The sequence below is a fragment of the Microtus oregoni genome, unplaced genomic scaffold (genome assembly GCF_018167655.1).
Source record: "Microtus oregoni isolate MIOR12 unplaced genomic scaffold, Mior012 000018F_ref0000195, whole genome shotgun sequence".
NCBI classification, from domain to species: domain Eukaryota; kingdom Metazoa; phylum Chordata; class Mammalia; order Rodentia; family Cricetidae; genus Microtus; species Microtus oregoni.
The window spans coordinates 39,304,052-39,326,821 of record NW_024543077.1 but is presented as its reverse complement, the minus strand read 5'-3'; the positions used below and the strand labels follow the sequence as shown (position 1 = coordinate 39,326,821).

At 47.0% G+C, this 22,770-nt stretch overlaps 1 protein-coding gene across 1 annotated transcript in view; it reads left to right on the top strand.

Moving 5' to 3' along the window:
- The window catches only part of LOC121458936 (aldehyde oxidase 1), a 50,913-nt gene that overhangs the window by 22,166 nt on the left and 5,977 nt on the right, over positions 1-22,770 (top strand). The window contains exons 17-30 of the mRNA XM_041668364.1: positions 2,937-3,106; positions 3,424-3,538; positions 4,706-4,828; positions 5,492-5,588; positions 7,903-8,027; positions 9,341-9,474; positions 10,309-10,396; positions 13,294-13,380; positions 14,150-14,341; positions 15,673-15,900; positions 17,650-17,745; positions 19,574-19,702; positions 20,328-20,402; positions 22,383-22,435. Coding sequence (XP_041524298.1) covers positions 2,937-3,106; positions 3,424-3,538; positions 4,706-4,828; positions 5,492-5,588; positions 7,903-8,027; positions 9,341-9,474; positions 10,309-10,396; positions 13,294-13,380; positions 14,150-14,341; positions 15,673-15,900; positions 17,650-17,745; positions 19,574-19,702; positions 20,328-20,402; positions 22,383-22,435 — 1,712 coding nt within the window. The remainder of the gene's footprint in view (positions 1-2,936; positions 3,107-3,423; positions 3,539-4,705; positions 4,829-5,491; positions 5,589-7,902; positions 8,028-9,340; positions 9,475-10,308; positions 10,397-13,293; positions 13,381-14,149; positions 14,342-15,672; positions 15,901-17,649; positions 17,746-19,573; positions 19,703-20,327; positions 20,403-22,382; positions 22,436-22,770) is intronic.

Below are 22,770 nucleotides of genomic sequence, written 5' to 3'. Positions count from 1 at the left end.
ACGTTGCCTTCTTCAGTATTTATCAAAACTTCCTAACTAGGTTGGGCGTGTGGTTCGGTGGTGGAGTATGGACAGGGCCTTGATTTTGATACCTAGTACCTCAAAAAGGGAAAAAGAAAAGTAGCCCAAATCAATTAAAAAATCACGCTAAAAAACCAACCCCCCCCCCAAAAAAAACCCAAACAACAAAACAAAACAAAACAAACTAAAAACTAGGAAATGTTAAAGAAATATGCCTGGTTTTATCTTAAAGCCCCCTCCCTTTTTTTTTTTAATACTATGGCTTCAGGCCATGGACATAAACAAGTTGGCCCATTGCTCCTGGCTTCCTACCCTGGCTTTGTAGCTATTCATCAAAGCCTAGTTCTGAGTTGGCCGGTGAAATGTTTTGGTACATTTCAGAGGACAAGAACACACCCCTGTCCCCAGGGGCCATGGAACCACAACACAAGATGTTGCAACAGCTGCTAGTTTGTTTTTCTCCTGTACTGTTCTACTTTCTTCCGGAGTCCTTCCAGTCCACGTGGGTTTCCACAGGTTCATATTATTGTGAAATCAATCAGAGCACTGTGAGCAATTCCCCAGGTTTCCTGCTGCAGGCTACACTATGAGAGTGTGCGACCCTGTAGCTTTGGTTGTTTTGGTTTGTTTTTCCAGACATGGTTTCCTGAAAGTATAGGACTCCAGTAGCTTGGGTTGTTTGTTGTTTGTTTTTTTGTTTGCTTGTTTTTCCAGACACAGTTTCTCTGGGTAGCCCTGGCTGTCCTGGAACTCACTCTGTAGACCAGGCTGGCCTCAAACTCAGAGATTCACTTGCCTCTGTCTCCCGAGTGCTGGGATTAAAGCTGTGTGCCATAGGGCTGGCTTTCTCATAGCTCTCAAATGGAAGTTCCTGTCATAACATCATAAAAATACAACTGGATAAGATTTATGTGTGCTTTCTTGAAATAATTGTCAGGAAACTGGACCTAGAGTTTGTTAAGCAAGGAATGGGAAGCAATTTTAAAACCTCAGTACACCCAACCTGTTGACAGATTTCTTTATAAAAATTCAAATCACACCACAGTGAACACTAAATTTGCTGAGGGTCCCTGGAGGTTTGCAGTTCAATATGTTCAAAAAATTTAAATATGCCAAACTGCTTTGGAAGTGAACATTTTGAAAGTTAAGAACAGCTGCCTTTTCCCTAGTGTTCTGTGAAGAACATGCTCACGGTCTGTGACTTATGAAGAGATAGCACTTTGGTATGGATGGCATCTCGGGGAGGAACCAAAGTCAGTGATGGTTGTTCAGGTGATCAGAGAAAACTGAGTCTCCTGAGCGGTTGATATTAAATGGGTGTAATGAGCATGGAAGTCCCCCAGCTCATAACAATGGGTTTTTACAGCAGTGTTCTGAATTGATGTTTGGAGTGTTCTGTGTCTCCCACATAGATAAATTTTGTGGTCTCAGTCTCTCTCTCTCTCTCTCTCTCTCTCTCTCTCTCTCACACACACACACACACACACACACACACTCATTCTCTCTCTCTCTCTCACACACACACACACAGACACACCCACACACACTCTCTCTCTCTCTCTCACACACACACACACACACTCACACACACACACATGAATATCCAAGTTTCTAGAGTTATTTCAGCTCTCACAACAAACACTTCTCCCAATCACGTTCTTGCTTTGGAAGTTTGCTTTCAGACCCTCACAGACACAGGTCATCAGTGACAGAGGAGGGTTGTTGGCCATCAGGGTCCTTGATGAGTGGACCCCTGCTTTAAAGCTCTGCCGTGAGGAGTAGATGGCAGGGTGAGGGACGCATGGCAGAGCCAACTGTGACCCTCATACCAGCAAGTAAGAAAGAAACAGGATACGCTCCCCCAATGGCCTAACACCTCCCACTCCACCCCGTCCCAGTAGAACCAAGCCTTTGGGAGACATTCTGCAATCAGACCGCCCATGGTGACTCCAGGAGATCACCTGACTGGGGGCTAGCCACCTTCGCCCACTGTCTCTAGTCATGTAACAAGCAGAAGGAGGTAGCCAAGTGTGCTCGCCCGGGGTCCACTCCAGCTGGCTGCTACTTTGATAAATCAGCGTTCACATCTGGCTGTCACGGCCTTGAAATTTTCCTCAGTCTTTTGGAACACCGAACACAGTAAAGTTTGAGAAGATTTTCTTCACGGTTGTGAAATGTTCTATTATTTACAGTAAAAGGTGTTAGCATTAATAATAGAAAACTCCAGGAGCCTTTTAGATCCCTGGGAACACGTTGGCTCAGTGTCCAAGCCTATAAATTACCTAGAATTCTGTTCCTCAGGATGGAAACAGAAAATCTCTGAGAGTATTTTATAAAAACAAAAAAGAGATGTGGGTAATTTTTCACTCAAATAGTGTGGAAGCTGAGAGCCTATATAATATGATTTTTCTGTACTTTGGGGGGCAATTTTTTTCAGAGAAACCAATTTCTCCCTCTGCAGCATTTGAGCAGGCGTACCTGGTGATGCTGTATCATCTGTTTGTGTTTTCCTCCCCAGCTCAGGTCTCTGAGGAGAGGGAGGGGGCGCTGTCAGGGAGCAGGGCAGTGAGTTGGATAGGTGGAGCCGGTGGATGTTGGGGCCCGCTTCATATCCCCGCTCCAGCCTGAATCCCAGGGTACTGAGAGCAGTGGCGTTTCCGTCAGCGATACCTGGGATCTGCGTTTCAAAATCTAAGAAAGTGAAAATGTGTCACACTTCCACGTTCCAGTCTGACTATTAAAGTGTTCTGATAGGCTGTCTGGAATAGTGAAGGCAATGGCAGTTTTCACACTCAGGAGTATTCTGGCATCAGCATACATGTGCACCGCTACTCTCTCATGGGGGACACACTCTGTGATCATCCCTGCAGTCTCTATGGAAACCTAAAGCTAGATGTCGGTCCTCTATTCCACAGAGCGTGGACCCAAAGCAGATTCCTCAAGACCCGATTGGGCGTCCCATCATGCACCTCTCCGGGATTAAGCATGCCACCGGCGAGGCCATCTTCTGTGACGACATGCCTACAGTAGATCGGGAGCTTTTCCTGACTTTGGTAACCAGTTCCAGAGCACACGCTAAGATTGTGTAAGTGTCCTCACCCCGCAGCTGGGGAGATTCTCCTCCATGTCTGACTCCGCTCTGTTAATGGAAAGTAGTGGAATGGAAGGGGTGAACGGAGGCTCAGTGACCTCCAAACTAGAGAGGACATGGGCTTGAAATGTCGGATTCTGCACGAACATCCTGCACACAGTCACTTGACTGTGCCCCAACTTCGTCCTGTGTCTGGCAGAGAACTGTCAGAATAGTTACCTCTCCTACGATCCTCATTTCCCAACTGCCACATTCTCCGTGTCTCTGGCCCTCGTGTCTGCTCTGAGGAGCTGTCTGCTCTGTTTCCCAAGGTCCATGGACCTGTCAGAGGCGCTCAGCCTGCCAGGCGTGGTGGACATCATTACTGCAGATCATCTTCAGGATGCAAACACCTTTGACACAGTGACATTCCTGGCCACAGATGAGGTATTGCCTTTTTGCTTTCTGTTTGAACAATTTTCCCAGTCAGTGGTACCTCATGTTTTCATAGAGATAGTGTCTAATTTGTGGTGGGAGGAGTGAGAATATGAGCAAAGAGGTCAAACCATGATGGGTTGACCCACTAAAACAGTTTACCTGAGCTAATGGGAGCTCACCAACACCAAACTAATCCCTCTGAATGTGGTTGACAGTTGCATGGCTGGGGCACACTGAGGGGCCACTGGCAGTGGCACCAGGATTTATCCCTACTGCTTGTACTGGCTTTTTGGGAACCTGTTCTCTTTGGATGGATACCTTGCTCAGCTTAGGTATAGTAAGGAGGGCATTGGGCAGTCCCCAAAGCAGTGTGCCTTACCCTCTCTGAGGAGTGGATGGGGGTTGCTGGATATGTGGAGGGGAAGAGAGAAGGGGAGGGAGTGAGAACTGGAATTTGTATGTATAACGAATTCAGATTCTAGAGGAAGGAATCCACGGTTCATTCATCCACACTGTTCCATATCCCATGGCATTTTATAATGAACTCAGCAAAGACAAGCAGACCCTGTCCTTACACCACTTCCCCTCCAGGGAAGACCTAATGGGCTCAGCCCCCTCTCCTTGTGATAAGTTCATTTACATGTTGTAGATAACCCCCTGCCTACCGTAATTCCTGAAGTGAGAGCTCACGCTTTATTTATGTGTCTGTTTCATGTACTGCTTCCCAGATGGGGTGAAGCCGAGGGGAGCTGTTCTAACACAGGCCAGGTGAAGGTGTCAAATGATTCACTTTGGCCACGGGATCTCAGGCTACTGCAATGCAGCAAAGACGGGATGGAGATTCTCTGCATAGCTGAGATGTCTCAGTCCTCTGTCTACCCAAAAGAACTTCCTAATTTCAAACAGCCCCGCCTCTGGCTCTCCCTTAAAGACAGCTAGGCCCTAACTAGTCTGTAGTCAAGTGTGAAGCTCCCCAAGGCAGGCCTGTGCACACCGTTAGAGGCCATGTGACTCATGGCCTTTCCATGTTAACAAGCCAGTGCCAGGCTGCACACAGGACCTGTCTGCCCCACAGTCTACCCCACACAAGCAGAGTTTTGCCTCTCTAAGAGTGGGAGCGAGGACCACAGCCAATGGGAGGAGCCCAACTGCATGTGCCTCCTTTCTGTGTCTCAGGTGCATTGCGTGGGCCATCTGGTCTGCGCCGTGATCGCTGAGTCTGAGACCCAGGCCAGAAGAGCAGCGAAGCGAGTGAAGGTCGTCTACCAAGACCTGGAACCGCCGATCCTGACGATTGAGGTATGAGGTCAAGCTGATGGAGGCAGATCAAGGGCCAGAGCGCCGGTGTGAGTGGTCAGCCGTTGGTCCGTTCCAGGGCTGTGGTACCTTGGCAAGCCTTACATGAGCCGTCAGTCAGGGGCTGATGGCCCCTGGTGCCCCACTGCCCTGCGCAGAGGAAAAGCTCATGGCTCTCCAGGACGAGCGTGACTCTAGCAGACAGAGCCAGTGACTCCAGTCATTGGTGGTTTAGCCAGCATTTATAGGTGTTTACGCCATGGAGCCCTTTATGTGTCTCATGTCACCGAAGGCTGTATGTGCGCCTGCCACGGATGATGCACAGAGAGGCCGGGCAAACACTAGGAAGTGGGGGCAATGACCAGGGATGGATAGCTCTGTCTCGGTCTGCGTCTGCCTGGATCACAATCGTTCTCCACTGGGTCCCCTAGGTATTTGGTGTTTCTGAGCAGGCTGCGTCCTTGGACTCACTGGTCACGTTTCCATTCGCTTCCTAAAGAATCTCTGAAGCTTGGCTTTCAGCTTAGCGTCCCAGGGCCAGTGGGGGAACGCCAGGATTCCTTCCAGAAGAGGAACGCGACCCAGACCCGATCTTTTTCCACGGGGCTTGGACTCCCAGGCTTTCTAACCCAGGAAGCCTCGCTTTTCTCCCCATTTCCGTTCCAGGAAGCCATACGGCACAAGTCCTTCTTTGGGCCGGAAAGGAAGCTGGAGTGCGGGGATGTTGATGAAGCCTTCAAAATGGCTGATCAAATTCTTGAAGGTAAAGCTTGCTTTAGCAGGGAGCCGCAGGGAAACTTTCTAGTCATGTCTAGTTTAGGTCTTGCCTTGCCTCCTAGAAACCATCCCACAGCTTCAGGGGTGCTGCTCCCAGGGAGCAAGTCCCCATTCAAACCACCTTTCCCTGTGTCTCCAGTGGCACCCACAAGCCACATGAGGGACCCAGAAGCAGGGCGTCTTCTTGTCCATCGCCAGCCTGCTCTGTTACTGTGACTTCCCCCTCGTTGTTGGAGGATATTTTCCTCAAATACAGAATTCTGGGTTGACTACAGTCGAAAGTTTTGTTCCAGTTCCTCTGTCACCATGGTTACCGAGGAGGAATAACAGTGTTCTCCGAAGTGCTTTCTTCTCACAGAGCAGGCACCGACCTTTTCCCTGGCTTAGTTTAATCTTTAGTTTTTTTTTTCTGAAATTAAACCATGCTGTGTCATGCCGAGGATTGCTTTGGATTTATCCAGCTTAGGGGTCACTCAGCATCTTAAATCTGTGGGTTTCTATTATCTGCCAAGTTTGGACAATTCTCAAATACTTGATTTCAATGACACAAGCACCCGATGCCCTGTTCTTGGCCACATGGTTTATGAGACTCCATTTTTTATAGTCTAATTATTATATTTTTTCAGATTGGCGTATTTTTTTATTATTGTTGTTGATGCTATTATTATTATTATTATTATTTGAGTTTTTCATGGCATGTTTTTTTTTTTTCCCTGTCTGTCATGGAACTCACTAGGCAGACGAGGCTGGACTTGAACTCACAGAGATCTGTCTGCCTCTGTCTCCCAAGTGCTGGGATTAAAGTCATTACTACCATGTCTTTCTTGTTGGAATCATTGACGTGGCCCAGCAAGGAGTTGGGGAGTACTCATAACACCCTGACATGGGTGGGACTCTGGCTCCCCTCTTGACCTCTGCAGATGGAGCTGGGGCTCCAGGTCCTTCTGTGGCATCTGTTGGTATCGACTGCTTCCTGGGTAAAGGGATTCTGCTTCTGAGTTTTCTCTCCTTAGGGTCCTTTGGTGTTCATGAGGCTGTTTGTTTTTCCATAGCTCCAAAATTAGTTATGTAACCAAGCGGGCATCTTTTGATGTCCTCTTGGCTGTTGAGAAACAGAGGGAAAAGGAGAAACACCTGCCCTGTCAAGTGATCGGACCCGTTTTACAAGAAGCAGTTAGGAGACAGTATTGGAAAAGACGTGGCAAGGCACTAAACCCGCTAAGTCGAAAATAACCTGAGTGGAGGAACTGAGAGAAAGGAGAGTGGGCCGAGGGTCAGAATCACCCAGAAATCCTGCAAAGAAGTTTTCATTTACCTCTGTAGTGGGAGTGAGGTTTGTACTTCGCCTGTGGGTGTTTTGGGATTTCTGGCTTCTCTAGAGCCAGTACTGGCACACAAGAGGTGCAGGATAGCAGAAACTCTGAGAGCCAACTGCTGTTGGGGTCCTTTATTGTATCCTGAAGTCCCTACTCACGCTGCTTTGTCTCTCTAGCTTTAGGGACTTCTGTCAGTTTGTAATGAGAGAGAGAGATAAAAAGAGAGAGAGAGAAAAGAAGAGAAATAAAATCTTGAATGGATTTATTTGGGGGATAATATACAAAAAATAGAGATTTCAGTATGGGAGATGTATGCAGAGAAGGGCTACCCTATTATCTAGAGAACAAAGGGAAAGGTCAGGTTTGTTGGTGGAGAAAAGAGTATCCAAGTTCCGTTTACAGAAGCCCAGTGACGTTGGCAGCATCGCCGCCAGAACAGGGGCACACTCTGACTGGCGTGTGTCAATATTTGGTAGATAACAATTATGTGTAATATTACATTAGGTCCTCTTCACTTTGGGTTGGGCTTGGGAGATAGTTCTGGAATGCAGACACACAGGCCGTGTTCTCTCCTTTGGCCTCCTGCTGCCATTTCTGTTGTGTTTGACCCGGTGACTCGATTTTGGACAATTAACTGTCATACTTCTTAGGTTAGCTTTCATGTAGGGTTGAGGGGACTAGATATATTTAGGAGGAGGAATGGGGAGGAGCACAATATTCTTCTTATCTTGGACCTAGAAGTCTCCTGTCACAGAATTTTGACTCTAGAGACCCAGAGGTCTTTCCTTAGACAGGCCCAAGATCCCCCCTATAGCTCTGCTTTCACTCTGGAAGCTGAACATCGGGATTCGTCACCTTCGTGGTGAGGCTTTTCTGTCTAGAGCTCACTCAGTGGAGTTTCTGTGTCTGGAGACCGTGGGAGTGGGTGGGAGAGATTGCCTGCTTTTCTGCCAGCTTCTGATGTCTAAGTATTTCCTGTAACAGGTGAAATACATATAGGAGGCCAGGAACATTTCTATATGGAAACCCAGAGCATGCTTGTTGTTCCCAAGGGAGAGGATGGAGAGATTGACGTCTACGTGTCCACACAGTTTCCCAAGTACATACAGGTAACACAGGGTCCTAAGGAGGGGGGCGCGGCTAAGTGCTTTCTGCCAGCAAAATGTACTGAGAACAATTACAGGCAGAACAACATATTAAGTACGAATAACCATACTAAATTGGATATAAACAGCCATATAGCTTCCGAACATAGAAGAGGGTTTTTATTAAAGTAGAGAGAAGACTTTGTCTGTGGATCCATAGCTTTAAAATCAGCAACAGCAGGCATCTTTTGATGTCCTCTTGGCTGTTGAGAAACAGGGAAAACGAGAAAGGCCTGTCCTGTCAAGTGATAGGACCAGATTTACAAGAAGCAGTTAGGAGACAGTGTTGGAAAAAAACGGGGCAAGGCACTAAACAAAATAAGTGGCTAAGTCAAAAATAACCTGAGTGGAGGAACTGAGAGAAAGGAGTGTGTGGCGAGGGTCAGAATCACCCAGAAATCCTACAAAGAAGAAGCCTTAATTTGCCTCTGTAATGGGAGTGAGACTTTTTAGATGGCGGAAGTGAGGCTATCTCTGGCAGTTCCGCGGTTCAAACACCACTCAGCCATTCAACCACGGGTCTCTTCTGAAAGCACTGGATGCTTTGGTCGGCCTCACTGGTCTAAGCATCTAGGTATAAGTTAGGGGGCAAAGCAAAGGGACCTGGAAGCCATGAGGAGGCACCAAGGAGCCAGGGGAGGAGGAGCGTGGGGGTGAACAGGGCACTGGGCAGGTAGAGGGACCAGATCACTGCTGTCCACAGCTCTCCTGCTCCACTTCCTGAGTGACAGTGGGCCATTAATCTTGGGCTCCCCCTCAATAAAAACCAGTTGTTTAGACAAAATGGTCTATAAGTATTAGGATGTTCAAGACATCCTGGGAAGTCCAGCTGGGCAGTATTCTCAGTTTCCCAGTAAGGACAGGAAAGGTAGAGACGGGCAAATAGAGAAGCTTAGAAGACCACAGAATCCAACTGATTCAGAAAAGCTCCCTGAGGGATTAGGGGGAAAGATACTCTGGTCTAGTAGACACAGGACTATTTCACTGCTATAGAAAGAACTAGTTAATATTAACAGTGGTTTTGGCAATGTCATTGCCAAATAAGCTAACTGTGAGCCAGGGTGTGGGTGATGTAAGGTTATTGGACATTTTCCTTCTGTTATTGATGATAACTACATAAACCTCATGGTTTGTGTATTGTGCTCAATATTATGAAATCCATCTGTGTAATGGCCCGGGCACTTGGGGAAAGACTTCCTGTTAAGTCTGTGGGTATAACAGTGATGGCCGTACATTTTGCTGAAGATGGGACTAATGAAAACTGTTACTGTCCCCAGGATGTAGTTGCCTCTACCTTGAAGCTCTCAGTCAACAAGGTCATGTGCCATGTAAGGCGTGTTGGTGGGGCGTTTGGAGGAAAAGTGGACAAAACCAGCGTCTTGGCCGTCATCACTGCCTTTGCCGCCAGCAAGTAAGTGGAGAAACTCATTACCAGATACCAGGTTAGGAAACGTCTTTGCCTTATTTAAGAACCAAAAGGAGTATCAATTACTGAAAAATATGATGGAAACCAGTGTGAAAATATTACAGAGAGGAAGAAGGATCTCTGAGTTCAAGGCCAGCCTGGTCTACAGAATGAGTTCCAGGACAAACTAGTCTACACAGAGAAACCCTGTCTAATAAAGCCAAAATAAATAATAAACAAACAAATAAATATTATTGTACTTGGAAAGTCAACAGGAACAGGTCCTGAGTGGATGAAGTCCCTTGCTTTGAGTATTGAGAGTCTGATCTGTATGCTTATTGATCAGCTCTGTAACTAGTTAGTCTCCCCAAGTCAATCAACCTCCCTCTTTCCTCCCCTTACTTCAGTGTGTTTGTCTTTCTTTCTCTCTCTTGAATTAAATAGATATTTTCTGGGTTAAGCTTACATTTATTTGTCTCTCTCAAAACCTCACCATAGGAAATTGTTAGCATACAAAAGAGTTCCACAATAGCCCCAAATGGATATTTATTTATGTGGGAATAATCACACAGAAAGAGTAGAGATCTGTAGTTCTCTGTGTACTCCGGGAACTGGAACTGAATCCAGCAGCCAAGAGGCATGCATGCCCCTACATCTGCATAAATAGCACACGAAACCATGCCCAAAGTGGGGTAGCATCCCAAAGGACATTGGCTGGATGATTTCCCACAGCAGGAAATTGTCTTTGGAGCCAACACACCTAGAAGGCATACTATCATTGAGGAAAACTCGCTAGCTCACTTGCTCGCTTGTTTCACGCTTCTTTATTTTCTGTGGCAGACATGGTCGCGCAGTCCGCTGCATTCTGGAAAGAGGAGAAGACATGTTAATAACTGGAGGCCGCCACCCTTACCTTGGAAAGTATAAAGTGAGCAGGAGAAGGAGCCGGGAAAAGAGTTGTGCTGCAGATAGAATATTCTATACAAGCAGATGTCAGTGTCTGTCTGCTCTGCCAGGGAGAAAACACGCATCAACAGATGTGTCCTCTTCAGGGTGTCTACAGCTGTGATGAAATGCCATGACCCAGCACTTCAGGGAGGAAAGGGTTAATTTTACCCACAGTTGAATATTACAGTTCATCATTGAAAGCATTTAGGGCAGAAACTCAATCGAGGCAGAATCCTGGATGCAGGAGCTGATGCAGAGGCCATGAAGGAATTGTTTGTTTCCCGTCACTCGCTCTACCTGCTTTCCTATAGCACCCAGGACCACCAGCTCATGTTGGCATCACCCCAATGAGCGGGGGCCTCCCCCATCAATCACTAATTAAGAAAATGTCCTACATCCTTGACTACAGCCCAATCAATTGCTGTTCCCTCCTCTCAGGTGACTCTAGCTTGTGTCAAGGTGACATAAAAACCAGGACAGAATGATCATCTGTTTTTCTACTTATGTGCTCCAGTTGAATTACCATCTAGTTAAATGAGATTTCCTGCTTTGCTCAGAGGTGTCAGAGAGAGAGAGAGAAAGAGAGAGAGAGAGAACCAGCTAGAATTGTGCACTGCAGAGTGAATAATAGGAAAACCTCTGACTGTGTATGTCCATGAATGGAGATCTGATAACCATTCTTTTCACAGAAAAGGAAAAAATAGAATAATTCCTATAACAATAGTGCTATATGAAATTACAATTATTTGCAAATTGTTCCTCATTTTTAATATATAAAACATATCTTGAAAAACCATGACCCAGAAATTCCTAGAAAAGGTTTTATCATAGAAATTCATTATCTTTTGCCTTTTAAAAGACCATTTTACATTTTCAAGTTGTCTGATAGCTTTAACAAATAACCAAAATCTGTCAGGATCTTAAGCCTTTATTATGTCATTTCTCATGTAGGTAACAGCTTTGTAGCAAGCATAGATTTGGGGAGGGAGGCCTTGCTCTAGTCATTCAGGGACCTGTTTCTCTAATGACAACTTTATCCCTTAGACTGCACTCTCTAACGCTGTGACCATGAGCTGTGCGTAACTATTTAAATTAACAAAATACGATTAAACTAAGATTATGTTCTATAGTGGCATTAGCAATATTTCGAGTGCACAGTGGCCACCTGTACTTACTGACTGCCATGGTGCACGTGTAGTCACGATGTTGTCATCATCCCCAAGGACTCTATTGCAACTCTCTACAGGGTCTCTGAGTCCCCCATGGAGCGGTATACACAAGGCAGTGGGCAAAGGCACACGAATGAGGCGATACATCAGGCCCAGCCCTGTAAGTGGGGGACTTAGCTTCTGTCTTTGAGACTGACTTTGCCACTCCCTGGCTAGGAAATGGAGTGCCCAGATACCAGACTGGGGGAGCCTCAGAGCCTCAGAATAACAACTTTAAACTTGACCTCACACAGAACAGTGAGACTGAGTTGATGGTTGATGAGTTACAGCCGTAACTGGTTTGAGTCCTCACAGGAGGCTCGTGATACTGCTGCAGGCAGGATGGTCTGAGAGTGAGAGGATGGAGCAGGATGTGGCTCAAGAGGCAGGATGAATGCAGGCAGGAAGAGGTAGCGTGGAGACATGGTTGTAGAATATGGACCAGATGAGCTCCCGAGTATACTGTGTACAATAAAACAGTGTTTGTTGAAAACCTTAGCACCACGTGACAAAGAAGGCCACAGAACACAGCCTAGAGATTTCTTTTTTAAATATTTATTTATTTATTATGTATGCAATATTCTTTCTGTGTGAAGGCCAGAAGAGAGGACCAGATCTCATTACAGATGGTTGTGAGCCACCATGTGGTTGCTGGGAATTGAACTCAGGACCTTTGGAAGAGCAGGCAATGCTCTTAACCACTGAGCCATCTCTCCAGCCCCCAGCCTAGAGATTTCTAAAAGAAAAAAAAATCAGAAAGCAGTGAGCATTCTGGCAGGAAACTGGTGATCTGGCTTGTGTAAGTTTGGGGGAGAAAGGAAAACTGGACATGGAAACAGAAATGCCCTTCACCTAAATGCACCTTCACTAAAAGAAGTGGGCCATAGTTCCAGAGGCCATGACTATGGCAGTGATGGTCAGTGGTGGAGAGCAGTGTGAGGACTGGGAATGAGATTGGTATTTACATGGTAACACGGATGCTCTGTCTAAAGAACTCCTGTGTTGATCATCTTTCCCTACCTCTGCATATCCCTGATTTATTTCCATTTCAAAGCTAGGAAGAGAGGTTCCCCGTGTACTCTCTGTGTTTCCCGTGGCTGTGACAACACACCCTCCAAACATCTTAAAGGAGTAAGGATTTATTTCACTTTCTAGTTGGAGGGAAGTGCCCATCATGGCGAGGGTGCGGAGAGGGCAGGAGCAGAGCGTGAAGGGTGTTCACACTGCAGCGCAGTTGGAAGGAGGGGAACTGCCTATCATGGCGAGGGTGTGGAGAGGGCAGGAGCAGAGCGTGAAGGGTGTTCACACTACAGCGCATACCAGAGGAAGGGAAGTGTTAGAGCTGTGCTCAGCTCCTGGTCTTCTCTGAAGCTGCTAGGACCTAAGTCAAGGGGATGGTGCCACCCACCGTCAGGGTTGCTCTTCCCACTTCAGTTAACACAATCAAGATGATCCCACCAGGGATGTCCAGAGGCGATTCTAGATCTGTTAAACTGATGATTAACTGCCACACAGTGTTTTCCCAGGGTCACTAAGCCAGCTCCACATCAAAGAAACAGACGTCCAGTCTGACTCTGTAAAGCTTTCCAAAGCATGGCTAAGCAGACTTTCTGTAGACTCGATCTCATGAGCCAGTATCAACAGGCATTTCGCTGCCCTCTGCCCACAGGTGGGATTCATGAAGGATGGCCGAATCGTGGCCCTGGACATGGAGCATTATTGCAACGGAGGGAGCTCCCTGGATGAGTCGTTATGGGTAAGCATATTAAAGGAGGTTTTCATTGTCCAAAGAGTGTGACAGGAAATGACTCCACTCAGGAACCTTTACTCTATGTAACACTTAAGGAAAGTACGGAGACTCACTGCACAGTAGCATAGAGTTACTGCAAACCACAAGTGGAGAGGAGACCATGGCCAAATTGTGTCTCTGCTTCTTCTCCATGCTGCCCACACCCAGCTGTGAGCTCTGGACTGAGCTTTCTCAGCTTTGGCTCTCTGGATATTTTCCAACTGTGTAACTCTTTATGGGGCCATCCTGTGCACTATGAGATGTCACCAGCATTCTTGACCTGTAGATATCCCTGTCATGCCAGGTCCCAATCTGAGCAGCCAAAACTATGTTCAGACATTGCTAAATATCCACATTTGGTAGAAGGATTTCCTCTGGTTGAGTATCGAGCATTAAAGCAGATACCAGAATGCCTTTAAAATTTCTAGACTGTCTCAGTCTATAGGCCCAATGCTTAGGGGATACAGACATATCCAAGGCTTCTAGAAATAGCTAGAACTTGAAAAAATGATTTGCGCAAAAGTGTGAAAATCAAAGGCAATAATTGAGAAGAACTCAAATCCCTTAAAATTGTATTACAGCAAATTGTATGGACCTGGGGTGTCACGTATTTCGGTGTTCTTGTTGAGATGTGAAGAGGGAGCTGTTTCCAGCCTGGTTTCACTGGGAGGTGTCTGCATGATAGGACATTCACAGAAGGCCAAAGTTTTCTCATGTCCATTCTGGGTTTCTGCAGGTGATTGAAATGGGGCTTCTGAAGACGGAAAATGCGTACAAGTTCCCCAACCTACGCTGCCGGGGCAGAGTCTGCAAAACCAACCTTCCATCCAACACGGCTTTCCGTGGATTTGGCTTTCCTCAGGCAGGACTGGTTACCGAAGTCTGTATCACAGAAGTGGCAATCAAATGTGGCCTGTCCCCTGAGCAGGTAACCCTCCTCTAACTTGTGTATAAAATATGCTGACTATCTGAGCTGGGAAGGCTTGGGGTCTTTCCGGCTGAAGAATTTGAGAGGTGATCCAGAGAGGAAATCACTGGCCTGAGTCTGTCCAGCCTTTATGGCCTCTGTCCTCTTATTTTGGTAGCAGGAGTGAGAGAGGAAATACTCAAAGGTATCCCTTCCTGTCGATAGCAATGTAGATCTCTTAAAATCCACAATACCTCCAAAGGCACATTGCATTTTGTTCCACTTTTTCTCTTACAGGGATCTAGGCAATTTCTAGACCGGTTTCTGGGGGAGCGTGTGTTTTTATAATGGCCTCTATCTGCTGTGGACGGAGCTGACCATAACTGGGAGGGTTTCTCATCTAGGAATAGAAGACACTTGGTGTCTTTTGCTCTTGGGTGAGGGTCTTTGCTGCTGGTTCTGGGAAGACAGTCACCGTCTACTCTGGGTGTCAGACTTCTGGGGAGATCAGAATATGTTTGGTTGTGGTTTCCTGTGTAAGACCTATCCAAGACTGAGCCAGTCAGTATTTCATCATGGGTAGTGCAAGGAGATCATGCAGCTTCACCCTGCCTTGAGGGAATAATGGCTGTTAGTGGTCACTCTCGGCAGGGCATGTCGCTTTCTTCAGTGGTGTAACCACTAGTCAGTTCCCCATGCTGCAGAAAATAGCTTCCTACCCAAGACTGCATGAGCCACAGGAGTTGTGTAGAGTTGTTCATACAAAGCATGCACAGGTGGGAGAGCCTGGGAAGGAGAAAGGTTTCAGTGGGATGGGCCAGGGGCTAAGGAGGACAACGGGAAGGGAAAGAGCTAAAATGTGCAGTGCGCATGCATGGAACTCTCTAAGAATTTACAGAGTAATCTCATCTGTCCTTCCTCCTAGCCATCAGTTCAATTTAGACAAATATCCCCGTGGGTTGGCTTTGGGAATAAGTGGTCCTATCTCGCCAGAGCATCTACGTAACCCAGGTTACATAGCCCAGGCACCTTTCAACAGATGCCCACAAATACAAGAACTGAGAGTCAGGGATGTAACCGGACCATACTGAGACACACAGGAATAGAGGCCAGGGGCTCCATCCTATAAACTTGAACAAGAATGGCATATAAACAAGAGAGTCTAGTATAGCTGATGCGATTCTGAGTGGGGGATAAGGAAAACGTCGTGCCTGAGAAGGGCTTTAGCGCCCACGGGGCAGCACATAAGTTGGCCCTTTCAGGATGGGCAGAAGTGGAGGAAGAGGACAGGGGGTGAACAAACTGTGTCTTCTGAGCTTCCCCTCACTTCTCATTCTCCTCTCCTTTCATAGGTTCGAACCATAAACATGTACAAGCCAATCGATTGTACCCACTACAAGCAAGAGATCAATGCCAAGCCCCTCCTGGAGTGCTGGAGAGAATGCATGGCCAAGTCTTCCTTCGCTATGAGGAAAACAGCTGTAGAAAAATTCAATGCCGAGAATTCCTGGAAGAAGAGGGGGCTGGCCATGATTCCCCTGAAGTTTCCTGTGGGTCTTTTCACAGTAGCCATGGGACAGGTCAGTTCTTGGAACCCAGGCTGGGATGTCACCCGTCCGAGACCTGGGGAAACAGAGGAGCTGAGGAAATATCCTTCACACTGGATCAGCCTGTGATGGCCCGGCCCAGCTGTTAAGCCCCACCCAGGCTGGGTTTAGCATAAGCTGCAGTACTCTGGGACGCAATGGCTCTTCTGCTTATGCCCCCACCGTGGGTAGGGACATTCTTGGTGGGAAATGAGGCACCTGTGATTTACTGCAGGCTGACACTAAGCAGCTGAGATACCAGCTTTGGGTCCTGTTCATGTGTCCAGGAAGAGACTCCTCTTCTCCCACTGGGACTTGGTGTTTCTAGATATGAAATAGACATGGGACATTGTGGGGCACTGGGTGCCCTACTTCTTGCTTGGTAAGGGTCAGCTAAACCTGGAAAGGTAAATTATTTAACTTTTTAAATGCAATTTTAGGAGTTGCTTTTCCTCGTAACTTTTTCTTTTTTTAATGGGTTTTTGAGATAGAGTTTCTCTGTAGCTTTGGAGCCTGTCCTGGAACTAGCTCTTGTAGACCAGGCTGGGCTCAAACCAGAGATCTGCCTGCCTCTGCCTCATGAGTGTTGGGGTTAAAGACAAGCACCGCCACCACCTGGCTCTCCTTATGCCTTTAAAGAGAAAAGTTTTTGAATTGCTGTCCTGGTTCCTTTAGCTGACTAAATCAGTCTTTGCTTAGCCCTTAAACCCCACTTACTCTTTCTGCCTCGGGTTTTGAATAGAACTTGCGTGTGCTCACTGGTGAAGGACCTCTGTGTTCTAGCTTGCTGTATAGCAGCGATGGGGACCCCTCATCTAATCTATTACACGTATGTGTGTATGTTGTGCATGCACACAGAGATGCAGCCAAGCCCTGACGTCACTGGTTGTGCCTCCTCTGTTTGCATGGGTCTCATGGAGGGAGAACCAGGAATGGGTGGGGCCGTGGGATGGACTCCTATCGACACCTATGCACCGTGTGGCGGGAGCGAGAAGACCGTGAGCAGAGAGTAGGAGGGTCCCTTCCTCTCCCCATCTTTATCCTGTCACCTTCTAGATAAACAGTCACAGTCGCACACTGAATTAGAATCCACAGTGGACAATTCTAGCCTAGTAAGACTTGGCAGAAGCCGCAGGCTCGTCAGTTGTAAACGAGGTCACTTAATCTAGCTGCTTCTGAGTAGACGAGCTTTATATTCTGTGGGCAGCGTGGTTGCTTCGGCACCATTCGGAGGAGCTGTGCGGTCAGGTGATCCACTCCAGAGGTCTGCAGCTCCGTGCCAAGATGGCTCACGTCAGTGGTTCTCAACCTGTGGGTCGCGACGCCTCTGAGGGTCACAAATCAGATATCCTGCATATTAGACGTTTACATTAAGATTCATAACAACAGTAAAATTACAGTTATGAAATAGCAATGAGAGAATTATATGGTTGGGGATCACTACAACTTAAAGAACTATGTTAAAGTGTTACAGCATTAGGAAGGTTGAGAACCGCTGGTGTATTGTGGTTCTGGGTCATTTTGCAACTAAACCATAAATGTTTCTCTGTGAACCTTATTTGGATTAGCATTTTGGGGTGATCACCATGCAGCACTGGCCCTGCCGTTGCCCTGGTTCTGTTAGGATATATATTTTGGGGGACAGGGACTGGGGAGAGGGGTGGACAGTGTTTTAGTTTCAGCGACAAGTCCTGACAAGGGTCAGCGCCTCTTCTGATTCGCCTCTTTTCTTCCCCTCCCCAGGCAGCCGCCCTGGTTCACGTTTATCTCGATGGCTCAGTACTCGTCACTCATGGTGGCATTGAGATGGGGCAGGGCGTCCACACTAAAATGATCCAGGTAAGTGTACAAACTCTGGATTCTCTTGAGTGAGTCCATACAGATGTGTTCACGAGCGAAGACGGTGAGCGTACATCGCTGTCCCAAAATAAAAGGGTAGGACACTGTAGCTTGACAGTTTAGCATTAAACTGTTAGCAGAAACTGGGCAAATAAGTCAGTTTTATTACTGAATGCCAGAAAAGTGTGTGCCAAAAGATGGGTTTGTTGTATTGCTGAAGATGGCTGTGTACTTGCTTTCTGCTACCATTTCGATGATTGACAACTGAATTGTCCTTTTCTGAGTTCTTGTTGGGTGGTGAAAAGATGTGTAAATTCAGAAGGATTGTAATGGTTTCTTGACCAGGCTGGCCTCAAACTCACTGAGATCCTCCTATCTCTGCCATCCAAGTGCTGGGATTAATGCCATGTGCCACCACCGCCCAGCCGATTTACCTACTATAAAAATTACTAAGATGTTGCTGGTGTTATGCTGTTCATTGTCAGTTTTTTTGCAACCGGCTTACACAGGAGGACCACTGCTTCCTGTCATCGCAAATTCTTCACAATTTGCCACACTTGTGCCTGCCTATAATCCTAGCCCTCTGGAAGCTAAGGCAGGTGGATCAAACTGAGGCCAAACTCATCCTTTCTCAAAGGCAAAACAGACAAGCAAAAGAGATTCTTAGCAATCAGGACTTTTAATGGCTGCTTGGGGGGGATGTATTTATAATCAACTCTACCCCAGTTACTGAGCTATTCCATGAATATTTCTCAAAATAAACCTGTGATCCTCTCAGCAATTGTTTTCTTAACGTGACTCACCAGCAGAGGAATCACTGGATCATGGGTCATGGGCATTTGGAATTACTTGACATGGGTTGTCAAATTGTTTTCCATAAAGTATCTGTTGTTTCATTGTGCCGTTAACTAACGCTAAGTTTGATGAATTGTTGAAATAATTAGATAATTTTCCAGGTGAGTGAAAGCAGCTCAAGTGATACCATTTAGATTTTTTAAATTACAGGGACCTGGGATATTCAGCGGTTTTTTTTGTTTTTTGCTTTCATGCTGCTAAAACTTGAGAGTTCTTGTTCTATTTTTCAGGGAGTTTTCAGTGTTTTTTTTTTTTTTTCCTTCCTTGAGCCAAAGTCCTTATGTTGAGAGCCTGTGTACTCTGTCAGGATGCTTCTCTGAGAGCCTGCTATTTTGGAAGGGTTCAGAAGGCCCGTGTCCTTGGACAAGTTGTGAAAGAAAAAAAACTCTAACAAGCATACTGCTAGCCAGACAGAGGTTAATTTGAATCAACTAAAATGTAAAGTAATAGACCAAAGCAATCCCTAATCCCTATGTTGGCCCCTCAGAGGCCCCAGCCCCATCCCCTCTTCCATGGTTCACGTGTTCCTGAGGCCCGAGTCCTTCCTGGGAGGTGTTCATTTCCTGCAGTGTGTTCAGAACTGCATAAAGAAACATACAGCTCCTGCTAAAGTCATATCCTCTTGGCTAGGATTTTGCAGAGTGTGGTGGTGAGATTAGCTTGACAGTGCTGATTTCATTAACCCAGAAATGGGGATGAAGCTTCTCCCCTGCACTATCCTGGAGCCTTTCCTTCCTTTGTTTCACACGAGAAAATCAGCAGAAAAGAAAGATGCATTTAGAACTTGGAATCTAGACTAGCTAGCCACCAGGATTTTAGAAAAGAGGGGTTTTGTACTTGAAGGAGCTCAGGATTCTGCTTCTTCATCCCTGTCCTGCATCTAAGGGTGACATACATGTTCTGTGTCAACTACGCCTGAGCACAGGATGCAACTAACCAAAGCGCCTGAAAAGAGACCTTGTTCCAAACCTAGGTGGTCAGCCGTGAGTTAAGGATGCCGATGTCCAGTGTCCACCTGCGTGGGACAAGCACAGAAACCGTCCCCAACACCAATGGCTCTGGAGGGTCTGTGGTGGCCGATCTCAATGGGTTGGCAGTAAAGGTAAAGCCTCCTAAAGTAGCATCATTCACAAGCCCTTCGGGGTCAGATCCATGGCTGGGGATCAGAAGAGAAGAGTCGTTCATTTCCCAAGTCTCCTCAGTGCAAGGCTGGGTGGGCGCACAGACCCAGCAGGGACGCAGCACCCAGCAGGGATTCAGTGCCTGCTGCTCCACTGGTCACCAGTCCTCTTAACTCCGCCCCAAACCTCCAATGTCTTCCCCCTTCTGTGTTCAGTCAGATTCCTACCTCTTGCCAGGCCTTTGGGCGATGCCCTCTCCATCCCTGTTCATTGTGTTTCACTCTGGTTTCTTGAACCCTGAACAACATGCCCAGAAGATTCATGTTCTGCCACCAGTGTTTAGTAGTGTAGAAGGGTCCCCCTGTTAAGTGTTGCCCTAGTGCAGGATGTGAGGAGACTGTCGCTTATACCAGTGCGTGCCTGACGTGCTCACACCTGCCAACATCCCTGCATGACGTCTTTCATGCCATCCTCTACTGCACGGATACCCTATGTCTCCTTGTTCCTCTGTACCGTGGAGGGGACTCTGTGGGATGGCATACCGTGTTGTTTGGACATTGATGTCTTCATGAAATTATTAGAATTGTAACTTAAAATCACTTACAGGATGCTTGCCAGACTCTTCTAAAACGCCTTGAACCCATCATCAGCAAGAATCCTCAGGGAACGTGGAAGGATTGGGTGAGACTCACCGCTTCTCTGGGTTTATCGTAGAAGCTAACGCGCGAGAGGAAGGGGCGGGGGGAGAGACAAGTGCGGGTTATGTTCATGGAGAGGGTAATTCAAAGGCTCTGTCCTTGCACAATGACAAGCAAAGGCTGCTCTGCCTGTGGCACATGGAGACCCCATGCAGTGGGAGAAGGGGTGCACGCAGGCGTGTTTCTGTGACACAGAAAGATGGTGTCCGTGCTCCGGCTTCTGCCCTAAGCTGTGTTCATGCATGTTTCGTCCCGTGGAACCTGGGTGCTCCCTGGATACCTGCGGTGTGTGAACCTGGATGCTCCCTGGATACCTGCTGTGTGTGAACCTGGATGCTCCCTGGATACCTGCTGTGTGTTCTCCTCCTTCAGACTCCCTGTTCCTAAACAGAAAAGCAATGCTGGAATCATTCTGCCAAGCTCAGATAGATGCTCACTCAGAGATGGGAAACCAGAGGCAGGAGAGACGGCTCACAGGTTAAGAGGACGTGTTGCTGTCCCGATGGACCTGGGTTCAATTCTCAACACCTACACGTCAGCTCACAGCTGTCTGTGACTCCACTCCTGAGGGATCTGATGCCCTTTCCCAGCCTCTGTAGGCAGTGCACACACAGTCAAGCCTTCAGGGAAAACATCCATACACACAAGAATAAAACAATTAATAGGGCATATTCTCTACAAGTCACAGACTGGACCAGTGGACTGGAAACATTCGCCTGCTTCCTGGTGCACTGGCAGTCTGGTTGGAGGAGAAGACACACGCCCTGTCATAGACCAGCTAAGTTTTCACAATGGCGGATTGTTAAGCGTTAGATGATGTGGAGCTTACATTAATAACCCCTGGTGCGGCTGCCATGCCGACTGCTCTACGTGATTAGCTCTGCAGTATCAAAGGACAGGTTTGGCAAAGGTTTGCATACCGTTCTGCTTGGAAAGACCCCAGCGCTGAGCTAGCCCAGTATGAGAGTTTAAGCAGTGTGCCTTAAATCCTGATGGCTCAGTTCAGTCACCTTTCTCTCACCCAAAAGCTCCTGCTATCATAAAGGCTGATTTCATAATTCCCAATTATGGAGTAAGCTGGGTGGTGCTGGTCCATGCCTTTAATCCCAGCACTCGGGAAGCAAAGGTACACTGATCTCTGATTTCGAGGCCAGCCTGGTTGACAGAGTGAGTTCTAGGACAGCCAGGGCTATTCAGAAAAAAAAAAAAAACAAAACCAAAAACAAAAAACCAAAACCTGTTTTGAAAAACAAACTACCTACTTCTACTACTATTATTATTATGGAATAGGAGAATATGAAACTTCTGCATCTGTTCTGGGCATCATAGTTTTCCCCCTTCCTAGTGTCACCTGACCTCAGAAAGGTTGAGAATGGCTGACTGGAGAAAGTTGCCCCCAGATGTAATTCTGGAACATCCTCCTTTGCCATCCATTGGAGGATGCTGCCATGGAGTCTGTCTTCTTCCGTAACGCTGCGCCTGTCACCGTCTCTCTCGAGTCTGTTGGCCTGACCTTTGGTTATCTGTTGAGTAGCCTTGCAGAAATGGGAGACCTGTTGATGTCATGGCACAGTTTAGCAAAATCAATCTGTCCGACTGAAACTGTAATGTACACATGATATCAAATTAAACAGCCAACCATTGTATCCCAGAAGTAATAGCCCAAGTCTCTCCAGATGACTGAATGATCCCTTCATAAGCAGGACGTGGACGACCATTATAATTCAGTTGGCGAGCATAACATATCCCAGCAGACATTTACCACAACCATGTACACTGAGCTAGTGTGGCTATTACACCCATTGAGCCATGGTTGCTTATGTCGATGGAGATTGGTGACAGGAATTGTTCATCTCGGGCCATCCTTGTGACTGTAATACGTAAGACATGTTGAGATAAACCAAACTCCTGAGCAGTTCTCTCGGGACTCCTTCTTATATCTTGCTCTGCTTGTTCCTCTCAGGCGCAGACCGCTTTTGACCAGAGCATCAGCCTCTCGGCTATTGGATATTTCAGGTAAGACCGTCCCTTCAATTCAATGTCATGGAAAATTCCGGTATGAGCTTGAGGAAGAATTTCAGTTCTATTTGCGATTTTGGCCCCCAACCTGATGCACGACGTTCAGTTAGCCTGCTGTGGGAAGAAACTTTTATCTGCTACTTAATCCAAGTTCCCAGGCGACCGGCTCTGGGGAAAATAGTTCACACAGGTGAACGTGGTGCTGATTCGGTTCCCACTGTGGCCGTGAGGTGGCTTTCTGTGAACTGGTGCTTGAAATCCACAGCCATGGCTTTTGTTGAGAGTGCAATTTATCCCTGAAGTTAAGACCCAAGAGTATGGGTGAAAGTGTA